The 15,691-nt window shown below is 36.7% G+C and overlaps 1 protein-coding gene across 5 annotated transcripts in view; it reads left to right on the forward strand.

The window, feature by feature from the left end:
- LOC140164543 (serine/threonine-protein kinase TAO3-like) overlaps positions 1-15,691 on the forward strand; it is a 115,798-nt gene that overhangs the window by 24,973 nt on the left and 75,134 nt on the right. For all 5 annotated transcript variants that reach the window (XM_072187843.1, XM_072187845.1, XM_072187844.1 and 2 more), the window contains exons 3-4: positions 2,540-2,611; positions 4,528-4,629. In XM_072187843.1, the coding sequence (XP_072043944.1) occupies positions 2,540-2,611; positions 4,528-4,629 (174 nt within the window). The remainder of the gene's footprint in view (positions 1-2,539; positions 2,612-4,527; positions 4,630-15,691) is intronic.

Consider the following 15,691-nt stretch of genomic DNA (forward strand, 5'->3'; position numbering starts at 1 on the left):
ATTGACCCATGGTAGTGTTAATAATTACTGAAGATGTTTCCTGCCTCACAGTCTCCAGCGCAACTGTCTGCACATTAACTGTGGTCGTACATTTTATGTATCACTCGTGGACATACTATTGAATAAAAAATACAAGTTGAAACTTGACTTTAGCGTATGGTAATGTTACCGCTTTGGTATTCCTGATGGTCATTAACCAAGTTACAGTAAACAGATTTGAGAACATCCCAGCTGATGCTATAATGGTATTGGTACACAAATGTCACATATGTAGAGTGCATCAGGCAAGTTACTGACAATCATTCCTCCTGTTAGCAATTGCATTAGCGATCTTTACGATGATGATGCGCGCAGCAACAAAAAACAAATAATTCTCACCAAGCTGATGATTAATTGGTGAAAATTATGTTTTAAAACGGTGATGGCTATTTAGCCTAATTTATAACTTACAGCATGCATATGATATGCTGTATACCAGCACACATGATGTACATTGTATGTGTATGTGCACCCCCAAATGTATGTACACGCGATACTGAACTAAAATGTCCTTCTTTAGACATAATTTGTGCTATAAATGCTATTCCCGATTGCTTTGTTTTAGTACCAGATCTACATGTAGTCCAGATTGAAGAACATCTTTGATTTATTTTGTAATGAGACATTGATTTCCACTTTAGATTGGTAACTCACTAGGCCAGGGTTCAGTCAATGTCAGGCAGCTCAAAGAAAGCTACATCTCCCTTCATAATGAGTCAGTTATGTACATCAATTCCTGAAATAAAGATGCACATGTTGATCAGGTCAAATCAAATATAGATTGCTTGCTTGTCTCTATTTCACAGCTTAGATATCCCAGATAGCATGGAATTTCAGACGGATTCCTCTTGTAAAGTGGATTTTTTACTTAAAAAACTGTCTCCTCTACGTTGCATCTTCAATGACTTGGTCCAATTAGCAACAGCACATGATAAGAGCTTTTTAGCTCATAAATCATACTGCTAATTGATAGTGAAGCATCCGCGAGGTCGGGTTTCTCGTTATTAACTAACGCATTCAGTTCATCATCTGAGACGTGTGTGATTTGGGTCAGAAGAATAAGGCAGGTGTTGTAAAAGAGACGTGGAGTGTATAGCATCTTTGGGTAGACAATCCAGACGTATGTGTTGTATAGAGATGTTAGTTACACTTGAATTTGTGGATTATACTCAGGCGCATGTTGAGCATGTACAGTGAAGATCATTTCATGTTCAAAGGTGAAGGATGAGTGGCCTGAAGCAGCTTAGGGACGCACCATTAGATATTATCGGGGGGGGCTAGGGAGTTTGGGCAGAAATTTTTTTTTTTGGCGCCGAAGGCGGAGAAATTTTTTTAAGCTGGCTTTGGAGGCAAAATTTTTTTTCCGCCGCCTTTGGCGGCGAAGTTATATTTGTTCAATTTTAATGTATACCTTTATACAGAGCTGGGTAGGGAAAATTTTTATTTTTTGCTCATCAATGAGGCACTTTTTTTTTTTTTACTCATCAGTGAGGCAAAATTTTTTTTTTTTTTTGCCCATGCGACTCCAAGAACAATTACTTTCACTGTCACCAAAAGCATGAGAGCCACAGCACCATTGGTGCTCTTGTTTTTTACTCATCAGTGAGGCAAAACTTTTTTTCAAAAACTCCCTAGCCCCCGATAATATCTAATGGTGCGTCCCTTAATGACTTGAGTTTGTTACTCGATGAGGCAAAAAGTGTCATATCCAATAGCAAAGTTCAGTGACCTGCAGTCCTGCATTCAACAATCATAGCCTATAAGTTGACCTTACCTTGCTGGGTATGAGTTTTAATGGCCAATATATTCAGAAGCATTTTGTGAGTGTACAGCATATTGGGGTTAAAGAACTATGTCCTGACAGATGAGCATGTTTGAGATCACTACACTGTGAGCCACGATGATCTCATCCTCAATGACATTGTTCATTAACCTCCATTTAACAATCATTGCCCAAAATTTGACCTCCAGTTGTGGAGAATGAGTTTTTGTACTCCAGACATCTAGAGGTCATTTCATGAAGTATTGGGGTTAAAGAACTTGGGCCTGATAGATGAGAGTGATTGAGATGCTAGTCTATGGATAATTATGTGAAACAGGATGTGATGTGCATGCTAATTTAAACCTGGGTACCTGTTGTGACTTGGCAGCTTCAGATCTGACAAAATTTTGTCAACCCCCAATTATTTTTTTTTTTGGGGTGGAGGTTTAAAGAAACTTTTTTTAAATGCATGCAAATATTCATTTACAGAGCACAAAAAAGCTTTAATTTGTGTAATTATGGAAGGAATTTTAAGCAAATCTCAAGATTTTCTAGTGTGCAGTACATGTATGTAGATTGCATATAAATTATATATTTAATTTGTTGTTATTATGTGTCATTCAAAAATCTTACCTTTGAATGCTGATGAGTTCATTTTATTGCCACTAACACAATCATTTAAAAAAAAAATATCAGCAATTTATTAATCCGTCTGTATGTATTTTTGTTCATCCACAGGCCAAGAATGTTAAAACAGGGGAAGTAGTGGCCATCAAAAAGATGTCCTACAATGGGAAAAGTTCTAACGAGGTAAGTTGCAGGCATGAGAATTTTCCTGCTTTTGCAGGATTTCCTGCTTTTTTGTGGTCCAAATTTCCGCACTTTCTTTTAATTTCAGCCCGTTTTTTGGCACATCAAAAGGGGGTGCAAAGGTTTTTTGGCACATCAAAAGGGGGGGGCAAAGATATTTTGGCACGGCCTAAGGGGGGGCAAGCAATTTTTGGCAGACCATTTTGAGAATTCATCACCCGGGGTACACATAATTTATTGCAGCACCCGGACTCTTCCCTCTTCCCAAATCAAGGAAATTTGCTTTTGTAACTCCCAATTGACAATTTCGCCACCACCTCCAAAAATTTTGTTAAAGCCTGCACCGTTTCAAATTAATGGAAAAAAACTGGTTGAAGTGCCAGTCACATTGGTTTGTATTTTAAAAAACGACATCGAGAGAACATTTAAGTGATTTTTAGTTTGAGAATTTTACATAAAATTGTATGACCTTTCACTCTACCCTTTTTACCTCTTTTCATGGTATACGGTTTAATACGGCTTGCTAGAGTTGGTCGGTGCGCTTCAAAATTAATCACAGTATGATAGGGGACAGGGCCTGTGACTATACATTTGTGTTGCATAATGGCAAATGAAACTCAAACAACCAAACATTTCATTTTCATCAAATCAAAATTCCTGTTCCTTTATATTGCTTGTAAAATATGCACCCATCAAATCAGAACCTGGGGCAAATGTTTGTCAGCTCGCTCTTCAACTAAAATCTAATCAAAATTTCATGATATGCGAGAGGAACCCTCAGTATAGATCTCAGGGTTGCCAAACCAGCGATTTGGTAGCCCAATTGGGCGACTTTTGAAAGATTTTTCGCGACTTTTGACAATTTCCGGTCCATAGAAACCAATGGTTAAGAAAAAAAATTGGGCGACTTTTCAACATTGGCTCCTTGACTTCCGCTAGTTTCCTGCCCCATAGAAACCAATGGTAAAGTGAAAAATTGGGCGACTTTTCGATTATTTGACCCGCGATTCGGGCTGAAATCTTTTGGCAACCCTGATAGATCTGTCTGGGTATTGGAATGTTTATGTAGTTCCTCGCAAATCACAAAGATATATTTAATTTAAAGACTTGTAGGTCTAGGTCATTACGTAATGATTTCCAATATGAAATCATTTTCTTAGGAATATTACATTGTATACATGCCTGTGCCTCAGTCAGAGTGTCTACAGTGGGACAATATTGCAGCTACTACTACTCCCTACAGATACAAATAAATTAGGGGTTGGCTCGCTATTAAGTTCTATGTGTCTTGAACAATTCTGTCAAATATATGTGTGCGCTTCAAATTTTCCCAATCACTTGAAATTTTGCTTTTGGGTTCAGGCTTCTTACATGTGTGACTAAATTGTCTTATTTTCATTCGTTTTGTGTGATTTATTATTGATTGATATTGGTCAATCAATCAGCCAAAATTGTATTAATAACGCACATATTTCAGGTAGTGGCTCTTGAGTCACATTCTTATAGTTTGAAAGGACATGTGAATTAAGTGATGACGATGATGATGATGATATTGATGATGATGATGAAATTCAGTATTCAGGCATGAGAATTTTCAGGATTTTGCCTGAATTCAGGCAGTTTTGTTGTCCAAATTTATACATTTATATTTATTTTTAGCCCGTTTTGGGCCTTTTAAGGCTGAATTCACACGCTTTTTCTGGCAGTTTTTAAAATAGTCATTCTCATGCCTGAGTATTCAGAAATGAATTATACCTTTTAGGAATGTCAGAGATTGTAAGATTCACTATTTAAGATAACTATAAAATGAAACGTTTAAATGTATTTGTGATTGCAAGACTTGTACAGCTCCTTTATGATTAACATACCATTTATATTACATAACATCACATTTTTTCTCCCCCTCATCTTCCCAGAAATGGCAAGACATTATCAAAGAGGTGCGGTTTCTTCGTCAGGTGAAGCACAAAAACTGTATTGAGTACAAGGGATGCTACCTGCGGGAACACACAGCATGGGTAAGGAAATGTGACAAATTATAAGAATGATGATGAGAGTGTAACACGGGCATATTACCTGCTAAATAGCTGCCATGAGTCTGTAACACACCTTTTTGTATACATGCATGTATAGAATACTTCATGTGATATGAGGCAGCTATTATGCAAATATATGGATAGTTCCATTTTCATCATAATGTGATGGATCAAGCTGAGGGAGTCACTTGTTGGCAAAATTCATTTTGAGATGATATGAAATACAATGAGATTTTTTTTCATCAGATCTCAATAAATAAAGTTCACTTTCATTTATTAATGTTTTCATAATTTGATCGTAACAGGTAGCACGGTAGCAGCACATGTGAAACTGATTTTGCCCAACAAGTGACGATTTACTTGTACAGTAGTAAATTATCATATCCCAAATAAACAAGTAGTTTTACTAATCATATTTTCTTGTGCAATCAATAACAGAAATTATCACCTCTCCAGGCAAAGTGCCAATTTGAGGGCATTGAGCCCAAGATGTGAAACTTTGCCTGGAGGGACGATCATGCTCATCGTCGGCGGTTTCGACAATCTGATAGCATAACCTAGGTATATGGAAGCCACTAAAAAGCTTTTGGTATTCAACCATGTGTGTGTGCTGGGTCTGCGTAGTGCTAGTGTCAGTCACAGTGCACACGGACTGTTATGCCTAGTGGTTATAAATAAAAATTCAAAATTTGGATCAATACCGTGATCAAGTTGCAGTGTAGGGTGTCCAATTATTGGTAGGTATTGAATTTGAAATAGCAGGTAGTTGTGATATAAATAGATGGATGTGGAAAACAAGGTTGCCAAACCTGCGATTTGATAGCCCAATTGGGCGAATTTTGAAGATTTTCTCTGCAACTTTTGACGATTTCCTATCCCATAGAAATCAATGGTTAAGAATAGAATGGGTGACTTTTCAACATGTGCTCCCATGGCTTTTGGTAGATTACTGTCCCATAGAAACAAATGGTTAGGAGAAAAATTGAGTTAGAGTTTTTTGATGATTTGACCCACAATTTGGGTTGAATATTTTAGGCAACCCTGCCTGCAGAGAAATAGTAAAGGTGGCTCTTACATTGTACATGTAGTATGAGGTAAGTATTTTCCAATTTTTTGATTGGAATTAAATTCAAAACACAACAAATGAATCATGTGGGTCTAGTACAGGAATATTGCAAGGTGGTAAAAAAATTGCTTTGAGCAAGTTATTTGAGAAGGAACTGCTTTCAAACTGGAAATAAATTACCTATTTATAGATATCAAGTGACCACTGTTTTCATTGATTATAATATTGAAATTAAAATTTTGAAAAATACATGTGATTGCCTTTGTGATCAGCCGCAATTACATGTAGATGTTTCTTTCAGACCTGCAGAGTAAGACTAGGGTAAAGACTTATTTTTTCTCCGGGTGCTCCGGTTTTCCTCCTGCATCTAAAATCGGACCTCTTCCCATATCCCTGGCGTCCCTTAAATTTAGTAGCCTCTGAGCACTATTGGGATTAGCCTGGCTTCGGCCGAATGTTATAAATAAAAAAAAAGCTTATGATATTCCTCAATGAAGTTGACATACAATACTTCTTTTGAGGATGAATCTTAGCTTGTTGGATAAATAAGAGAGTAACGGTGAGGACCACATCCCCCCTTCTCCATTTGGCTATGGTTCCATGCTCTTTGATTGTTTGCTCACTTTGTTTACAGCTAGATGTTTGAAATAATTGCTCTCCCGTTCAAGATTGTTCCATAGGGACAAGCATTATATTTGGTTATATTTGGTTGTTATAGATCCCCAATGCAAAGTCCCTGCATTACTGTTTAAAAGCTAGCTCACAATATCAAGTTGTTTTACTGCGTACATGTACATGTATTCAAGACACTGCAAATACTTGAACTGTCAAAATGCTGTAGCGATGTACATCAGGTGAGCATTGTAATGAAGCCGTTATTGAATGTTTTCTTGAATGAGGCTCTAGGCAGCGAATATATGCTTGTGTCACTACGTGAGAGTGAGTGAGTGGGGCTTTTCCTCAGGCAATCTCCTCTTATCCTAAGTCTGTGTTTACACTAGGTGGCTCATTGCACTGGGATGTATACACGATGACATATTGATCGCATGATAGAATTCGAGGTGATGTGTGCTACCACGATTTCTGATTAAATTAGATATTTTTATAGGAGGAGAAACCTATTGTCATCAGCTGATGTGTACGTACAATAAACCCGGTCTGTGCTGTAGAAATTGTCCGTGTGGGTGTTAAAATGCCACCACCTCGGTAATCGTATGGTACTTGATGCGTGGAGTTCTTGAATTGTGCACATGTAAGCGTGATCGGTGTGATTACAGTATGCACCATTTGTCGTCAGCAGTAGAAGTGATGACAGGAATGTTTACTGTGATGTTAATGATTACATCAGTAATTTGATGGCTTGCATGTTATTGGAGTTGCTTCACATATTATTATGGTAATGCTGGATAACAAGTGGAGACATATTGCACTTCAATAAATCCAAATGAGCATTAAAAATCCAAATTATTTTGCCTTATTTTAAGGTATTTTTTATGAACTACATGTATGTTCTGTGATATGCTTTTGACAGTTACGTAGATTTCATCCTCAACACTCAAATTTTATTTTCAGTTTACTAGATTTTAGTTAAGAGGCAGAGTGAAATTTTTAAAGAACAAATCCCCTTATATATGGTAAAACAGTATTTTCCTCTGGTAAAAAAAGTAAGTACTGTATTCATTCCAATAAGCGCCCATGCCCCAAAAAGCGCCCACCCAGGGTATTTTCAATTTGCTAAACATGCTAAAGGGTACCATTAATGTTGATGACAGATAGACGTTGATACAGTGAAATATCTCTGGAAGACTACAAGTCCTTTGTAAACTTGCAATACATTTTCTGCATTAGAAAAGCTACTAGAACGTCTCAGGACCCTTTTATAACATCCGTAAATTTGTCTCTAATCAATACCCCTTACGAAAAAATTAGGTAAACCAGGTAAAAAATATAAAGCGCCCACCCAAAATAACTTTGTTAAGCGCCCTGGGCACTTATTGGAATGATACGGTATTCAAATATCAAATACAGAGTTTTGCTACATCCAATCAAACTTATCCTTTTTTGTGACTAGCACCAACTTGACCAAGCAAAGTATTGATAGCAGTATAACAATGGCTGTATGTGGGCTATTCAGCCTGCGGTACATGGTTAAATCTTTTGGGACAAAATATGGGTCAAACAAAAATAAGTGTATGTTTTGCTACATATTTGTTCAAGAAGTGTATGTATTTGAGTGTTCAAACCTTCAGAATCAGTCTAATTTTCATGTTACCGGTACCGAAAACTGAACGTGCAATGGATTAGTAACTTGTGACCTGTAGATTTGTAACTTTTAAGGTCTGAATTCCCTGGAGGTGATTGCCCTTTTGATTAACACTGAAATTGTTCTTTTGTCAAAAAAAAACCTGACAATATGTTAAAAGCTCTAAATTTTCACTGCTCCAGATTTTCATTGTTGTGGAAAACAGTTTGTGTGGTGTGTAGATAGAGTAGCAAAATATAAACATTTCTTCTACAGCATAATAAATTAATATGTATAGAAAACAAATGTCTGCAAGCACAAATCCATACCTCTCACAAAGTTTGCAAAGTTTTCATACACAAAAATTTCTTGCTTTACATGCATTTGACAAAATTAGAAAGTATTTGGACAAAAGTTAACACCACTGCAATGCACACTATTGTTTATTTTTAACCAGTAAAGTTTAAAAACAGAATATTAACCAACTGTATTAGTGTCCGAAATACTAATGGGTTCATTTAATCATAGTTAAGTATTAATGTCAAAAAATAAAATACTAATTAATTCTAATGGGTTCATTTGATCATATTTTAAGTATTAATGTCAAAAAATAAAATATAAACTGATTTCAATGACATAATTCATTGGGGGAGGTGTCGCTCGGATTGTGGTAAAGAAATACATTGCCTTAAAAAGTCAGGTAATTTAGATATCTTGATACCAGAACCGCATGATAATAGTTGTCACATTTACAGATCTAAATTTGGTAAAGATACATGTATGTAAGGTCAATGTAAACTAAAAATAATGTTTGAATGTGGAACTATATGCACATTCATATAATTATTTGCATTGGCAGTGTACATAAAGCTAATGTGCTTCACCCCAATAGACGATAGCCTAAGGTTTCAAAATATTCTGTATACAACTATTAATAGTAATATAGGTGGACTTTGACCCTTAATCCCGATTGAATGTCAAGGACTCATGCTGTTGGCATTTATGTACATGGTAATGACTTCAGTGACGTGAATGAATAACTTCCTTTTCCGATATCTCCCCATTGTACTGCATATATTATGGATATTAAAGGAAGCTGGACTGTTTCATCAAGGCTAGAATACCTCGTGACAAAATCAGGCTATCCTCCTTTAATATGGTGAGAGATGTGATTGAATACCTCATAGTGATCTAATCAGGGTGATATTAGAACTTGCTTAGTTCTCTCCAAACATGATGATCCTGATTAAGCATGTGAATGTAATTTTGTGTGTGTAAAATCTGACTTATTTTACATGCAAACTTGAAAGCGATGGGCCCCTATACTGTCATTTTGCCAGACATGGTTTTAATGAAAATCAAACCTTGGAGCTTTTGACACCAAAATATTCATAGGTTCAACGCAAGGAAAAAAATGAACAATATCCAAAATGAATTGCTCTGTGAATGGAGTAAACAGCATGTGTGGCAAAATATGCAAGGGTGCTCTACATGTTATAAGATTATAAAGAAAATGGTTTGAAAATGAAGGAAGTTATATTTAGCAGCATGATCACATTTTTTTTCAGATCACAACTTGAATACCATAGAAGATTATCAAGAAAATGGTTTGAAAACAAAAGAAGTCAAATTTAGCAGCAGGATCACATTTTTTTTTTTTCAGATCACAACTTCAATACCATAGAAGATTATGAGGAAAATGGTTTGAAAACAAAAGAAGTCAAATTTAGCAGCATGATCACATTTTTTTTCCGATCACAACTTGAATACCATAGAAGATTATCAAGAAAATGGTTTGAAAACAAAAGAAGTCAAATTTAGCAGCAGGATCACATTTTTTTTCCAGATCACAACTTCAATCAGGGGTGTGATTTTTCCGGATTTCCGGATTTTAGGGATTAAGAAGAAAAAAAAATCCGGATTTTCAAAAAAAAAAAAAAAAATTTTTTTTTTTTTTTTTCCGCTTTTGGAGTGGCCCTGGACCAAGAGCTAAATGCTTAACAGAGATGTCACATTTCCAGAATTTTCTGTTCCGGATATGAGAAAATCTCCAATTTTAAAATGAAAATTCCTTAGAACCCTGACTGGATGATTTATAGACACACTGTACTGTGCAAAAATGCAATTTTTCATGTGTATGTGAATGATGTGATACTGGAAGTATGTATTCACAGATAATAAATGTTTTTATACTATAAAGTGAAGTATTTTAACAGTTTCTCATTTTTGCATTTTACCCCATGAAATTGCATCTCCAGTGGTGCTCAAGTGTGTAAAACCCCTCTCGGGGGGCTTCGCCCCCTGGACCCCACCAGGGGCCCTTAAGCGGGCCCCTGGACCCCCCGCCGCAACAGGCGAGAGCTCCGCTTCGCTCCGCTTCCGCTTCGCAATTTCATTGCCTTGGGTTTTTTTTCAAAAAGCACCAATCACACCCCTGTTCAATACCATAGAAGATTATGAGGAAACTGGTTTGAAAACAAAAGAAGCCAAATTTAGCAGCATGATCACATTTTTTTTTTTTCAGATCACAACTTGAATACCATAGAAGATTATGAGGAAAATGGTTTGAAAACAAAAGAAGTCAAATTTAGCAGCATGGTCACATTTTTTTTTCAGATCACAACTTCAATACCATAGAATTTCATCTATTGTAATATTTTTGTGGAGGGTGTCTACCTTTCATCTCTTTTGTCAGAAAAAGAACACTTCATAGCATGCTTATGACAGGGTTCGAGGTTTGAGGACGGTTTTACTGCCAAAATGGGGGGAAAATGAAGTTCATGTTATCATAACATTATACATGATTTCTGGACTAGAATTTTGTGCTGAGTCCATTTCTGAAGTTTTTAATACACAGGCTATCACCATTTTAAAGATATGTAACAAATTCTAAACGCATGCTATGTTTACGAAGATCCTGGGAGTCTACTTGGAACACAACTGTATTTTAAAAAACTTACAGAGCATTATTACTTCAGTTAAAGTTGTTTTGAATCTATAAATATGTTAAACAAACTATAAAGACTGCTTAAACACTGTTCTCATGTATGAAAATGAAATGATGTTGGTACCGAGGCCCTGTATTCCTATATATTTAGTAAACATATAGCGGTCAGGTTTGGTGTCAAGACAATAAATCTATTGATGTCTAAAGTCATTAAAGAAATGATGTTCTTAAAGTGTTAATGTATAACTGATTACCTTTACACAATCTTAAAATGTTTATACTGAAGCATAGCACTTTATTCACCCCTGACATCAGAAATGGCTTGTTGATAGCGCAACTGAATATTGTGTGATCTAGCGGCACGGGCTGCATCAACTTTATTTTCTGATAAGTGGTTGATGTGATGAGCTGGTACAGAACTAAAGTTCTCTTCACCATACCACTTGACTATTATTTGATTCTGTTTCAGTTTTCTCAGGATAGAACTTCTCAGATGTTCAGGTACATCAGTTGGGGAAATGACTTTAGCTGGATATCAGAAGCAACCATGCTTTGCCCATACTAGATGACACTGTACGTGTGCATGAGCATACATGTACATGTACTTGCTGTACATGTATAACATCCCTTTATAATTACATATTTGAGGGCACAACATGAAAGGCATTGACTGCTCTTCCTGGAATAACTTTTTTGGGTGTGACCTTTGGGTTTAAGGGGTTGATACATCAGAAAAATGGCGTGAACCTCAAAATGGGGCAAAATCTGAGTCGTAAAAAAAATTATTTTGAAAAAAGTATACATGGCATCATTCCACAAATCTAATCGATTGTGGGGATTGGTAGAGTGCACAATCGATCAACTTTTCAGAGCTGTACCTCCATAAGTTTTTCCGAAATAATTTTTTTTACAATTTGCCATATTTTTTTCACGCTTAGGGGTAGAGGTAACATTTTTTCAATTTTCTTCAATTTTTCTTTTTTGAACGAAGTTAAAATTATTATCAGTGTGTGGCAAATTGAAATATCATTAAAATGAGGGGTTAATGAGGTCTCTAGACCCTTTAGATCAAATTTTATGGCGAAACTAAGATACAAATCTCTCGAAAATGACCTTTTTTGGGCTTCGTTTTTCACTTTCAAGTTCAACTTTATCCAGGTATGGTTTACAAAGTAAGCAATGAAATCAATTAAAAACAGTTTTATTTGAACAAATAAACCATCAGGTAATACAAAATAACAGAGAAAGACAACATTTATCTATATAGTAGAAAATATTAGGGATTAAAAATTAATGGTGATTTTTTTTTTCACCTAAAACTGGTCATTTTCAGTAATAAATGGCCATAAATCCATGTTAAACCCAAAAACGACTTAAGATACAGTATTCTAAGTTAGAAAAATTGAAAATTCAGACATTTTTACCTTAGAAATACTATATATGCTCATTTTTGGCTCTGAGCGGAGCTTATCAGTGCCTTTGTCATGCAACTAACTAGCATTCATTTTCAGGCCACAATACGCTGTTGGTTTTTATGCTAAGGATCATTTAATGACTGATATGAAGACTTAAGTTTCGTTTCTAAGTTTGGCTAAGTTATTTTGAATCGATTGCACTCCAGATTTTATTGAAATTCAGGCGATAAAAGTATTATTTTTGGGTAAAAAAGACCAAAATAGTCACGATAATCGAGTTATATCTTGGTTCCCTGTATGTGCTAGAGATTATTCTGGTCTGTATAATTTAAGATGCGTAATACAGACGGAAACCAATGGAGGTACATTTCTTAAGATTTAGTTCAGATCAGAAATTATTTGACTACTTCTTAACTGTTCTTCACTATTTCTTTACAATTTAAATAAAGAGATAGGTAAGGAATGTCAAAAAATAGTCAAGAACATGTCTGAATCTTGAATAAATCCCGAATAAATCTGAACAAATGACTTTTCTGGGGACTATTTGGCTTGCGCAAGTGCAGTACTGAAAGCACTGTGCCGATTTTTTGTTAAAGGTCACGTTTTTTACCGATAAGCTGCGATGCTCAACAAACTTCGTACTTTTCTATGAGGCTATTTTGAACCAATAAATCGATTAGTTTTTCTTGATTGATGACATCACCATTTCTGAACCAATCAGCAAACAGTTTTGTGTGATTGATCGATTCTTGCAGTAGTCTCCACAGCAGCCAGTTTGGTTCCGCCCTTCCACACAAACATTTTTGTGGAGGGGCGTAACCAAACTGGCTGCATAAGACTAAGTTCACTGACCCACTGACCTTGCAAACTCAACCACAGAGAGCTACGGTGCATAATCGAGGTGAAAATCGCTAGTTTGTTTACCATTCTGAGCTCATGAGCTTCTGGTAAATGTCATTCGAAGCATTTACGAGCATACCATAATATTTTTTTTATTAAATATAAAGATGTTTATTTAAGTTATTTGTAAAATTCAGCGATGGACTTAATCTAGAAGTGGTTTGATTTTAGTTGTAAGCGCGGGACTCGACCGGCATGACAAGTTGAACATGTGAAGTTCCAAATTCGGAAGCCATGTACTACTATTCCATGTACGTAGGTCTCACACGAACTGCTCCGAGGTTATACTGACTACTAGATTGTCTACTTTTGTACTTTCGTAAGTGATGAAATTGAAGAAAAAATCATGAAGTGAAATCTATCAGAAATAAACACTGATGTGATGTAGGCTAGTCCTGCTTAATCGGAGTACAGCATCCAGGCAGATCCAGATCCGAACAGAACTTACGATTGTTCGGTTGGACCGGGTTCAACACACATGACACAACAGACATGTCAGGACAGAACAGTTTTGGTGTTTACAAAAAAAAATGCAAATGATCTCAAGTCACAAAAATTTGTTATAAAATTTCATTTTTTGTTTCGCTTCAGTATTTCTGTCTGTCCGGGCGGGGTGTGGATGTCCGTGTGTCCGTCCGAGCTGTATCTGGGGAACTGTAAGACCTACTGGGGACGCTACTTGGTGGGAGGAAGGGTATCTAAGTTTGCTCCGTAATTGTATGTTTTCGGTGAAAAATAATGCAAATTAACATAGCTAATTTGCATAATTTATCGAAAATCAGCGCAAATTGATAAAATTTCATTTCTGAACTTTGTTCAGGATGGGACTTAGTAATCACTATTTCCGTCTGTGTGTGGGGTGGGATGTCCGAATGTCCGTCCGGAGCTGTATCTGGGGAACCGTAAGACCTACAGGGACGCTACTTGGTGGGAGGAAGGGTATCCAAGTTTGCTCCGTAATCGTATGTTTTCGGTGAAAATATGCAAATTAGCATAGCTAATTTGCATAATTTATGCGAATATCAGCGCAAATTGATAGTGGCGCATGGTAACGAAACCTTGTGACAGGAATGATACACACCTGCTGATCACCTGATTAATAGTTTTTGGCGAAAAGTATGCGCATTTAGTTGTTAAGTTGCATAATTTATGCGGAACGCTTCTACAAAATGGTTGGAAATCTGAAGAAATCCGCCTTGTGAAGCTGTTTCTGGGGATCCGTAAGAATGCTAAGCCCTATGATGATGAAGCGTGGTGGGGGTAGCATGACCAGAGGATCTCGACCTGATTCGATTTTCAGCGCAAAATATGGTAATTACCTACCTAATTTGCATAATTTATGCATAATATGCAAAAACCTTTTTCTCGGAGACTAGGGGTCGTACGTTCTTCAAACTTGGTGGGCGGGTGCATCTTGACCCCAGACAGAACAAGTTTGTATTGGTTAGTGGGTGAAGGTCACTCGAGGTCATCCAGGGGTCATCTAAGGTCAAATTACTAAAACTGTCGTATGGGCATGAAACTTGGTGGGTACAGTTAACATTTAGAGTCAAATTTTCTGACGGTCATTTTGGGGTCATCCGAGGTCACTTAGGGTCATCCGAGGTCAAATTACTAAAACTGTCGTATGAGCATGAAACTTGATGGATACACTTAACATTATGAGTCAAATTTTGGACGGTTATTTGGGGTCATCTGAGCTCACAAGGGGTCATCTGAGGTCAAATTTCTAAAAACTTCGTATGGGCATGAAACTTGGTGGGTACAGTCAACATTTAGAGTCAAAGTTTGGAAGGTAATTTCGGTGTCATCCAAGGTCACCAAGGGGTCATCTGAGGTCAAATTACTAAAACTGTCGTATGGGCATGAAACTTGGTGGGTACAGTCAACATTTAGAGTCAAATTATCGGACGGTCATTTCGGGGTCATCCGAGTTCACCAAGGGGGCACCTGAGGTCAAATTACTAAAACTTGTATGGGCATGAAACTTGGTGGGTACACTTAACATTTAGAGTCAAATTTTCAGACGGTTATTTGGGGTCATCTGAGGTCACCAAGGGGTCACCTGAGGTCAAATTACTAAAAACTGTTGTATGGGCATGAAACTTTGTGGGTACAGTCAACATTTAGAGTCAAATTTTTGGAAGGTCATTTCGGGGTCATCCGAGGTCACCCAGGGGTCATCTGAGGTTAAGTTACTAAAAACTCGCATGGGCATGAAACTTGGTGGGTATAGTCAACATTTCAAGCCAAATTTTTGGAATGTCATTTTGGGGTCATCCAAGGTCACTCAGGGGTCATCTGTGGTCAAATTACTAAAACCTCATGTGGATATGAAACTTATTGATGGATGTATTATGCTCTGCAAATAAGATATAGCTACCAACCAGCAAGATGTATGATTGCATGTGATCTGGCACATACAATGTATATGATTTCACCTGTTGCACATTCGACTGCAATTACTTTCACAT

This window comes from Amphiura filiformis, chromosome 11, assembly GCF_039555335.1.
Source record: "Amphiura filiformis chromosome 11, Afil_fr2py, whole genome shotgun sequence".
Lineage (NCBI taxonomy): Eukaryota > Metazoa > Echinodermata > Ophiuroidea > Amphilepidida > Amphiuridae > Amphiura > Amphiura filiformis.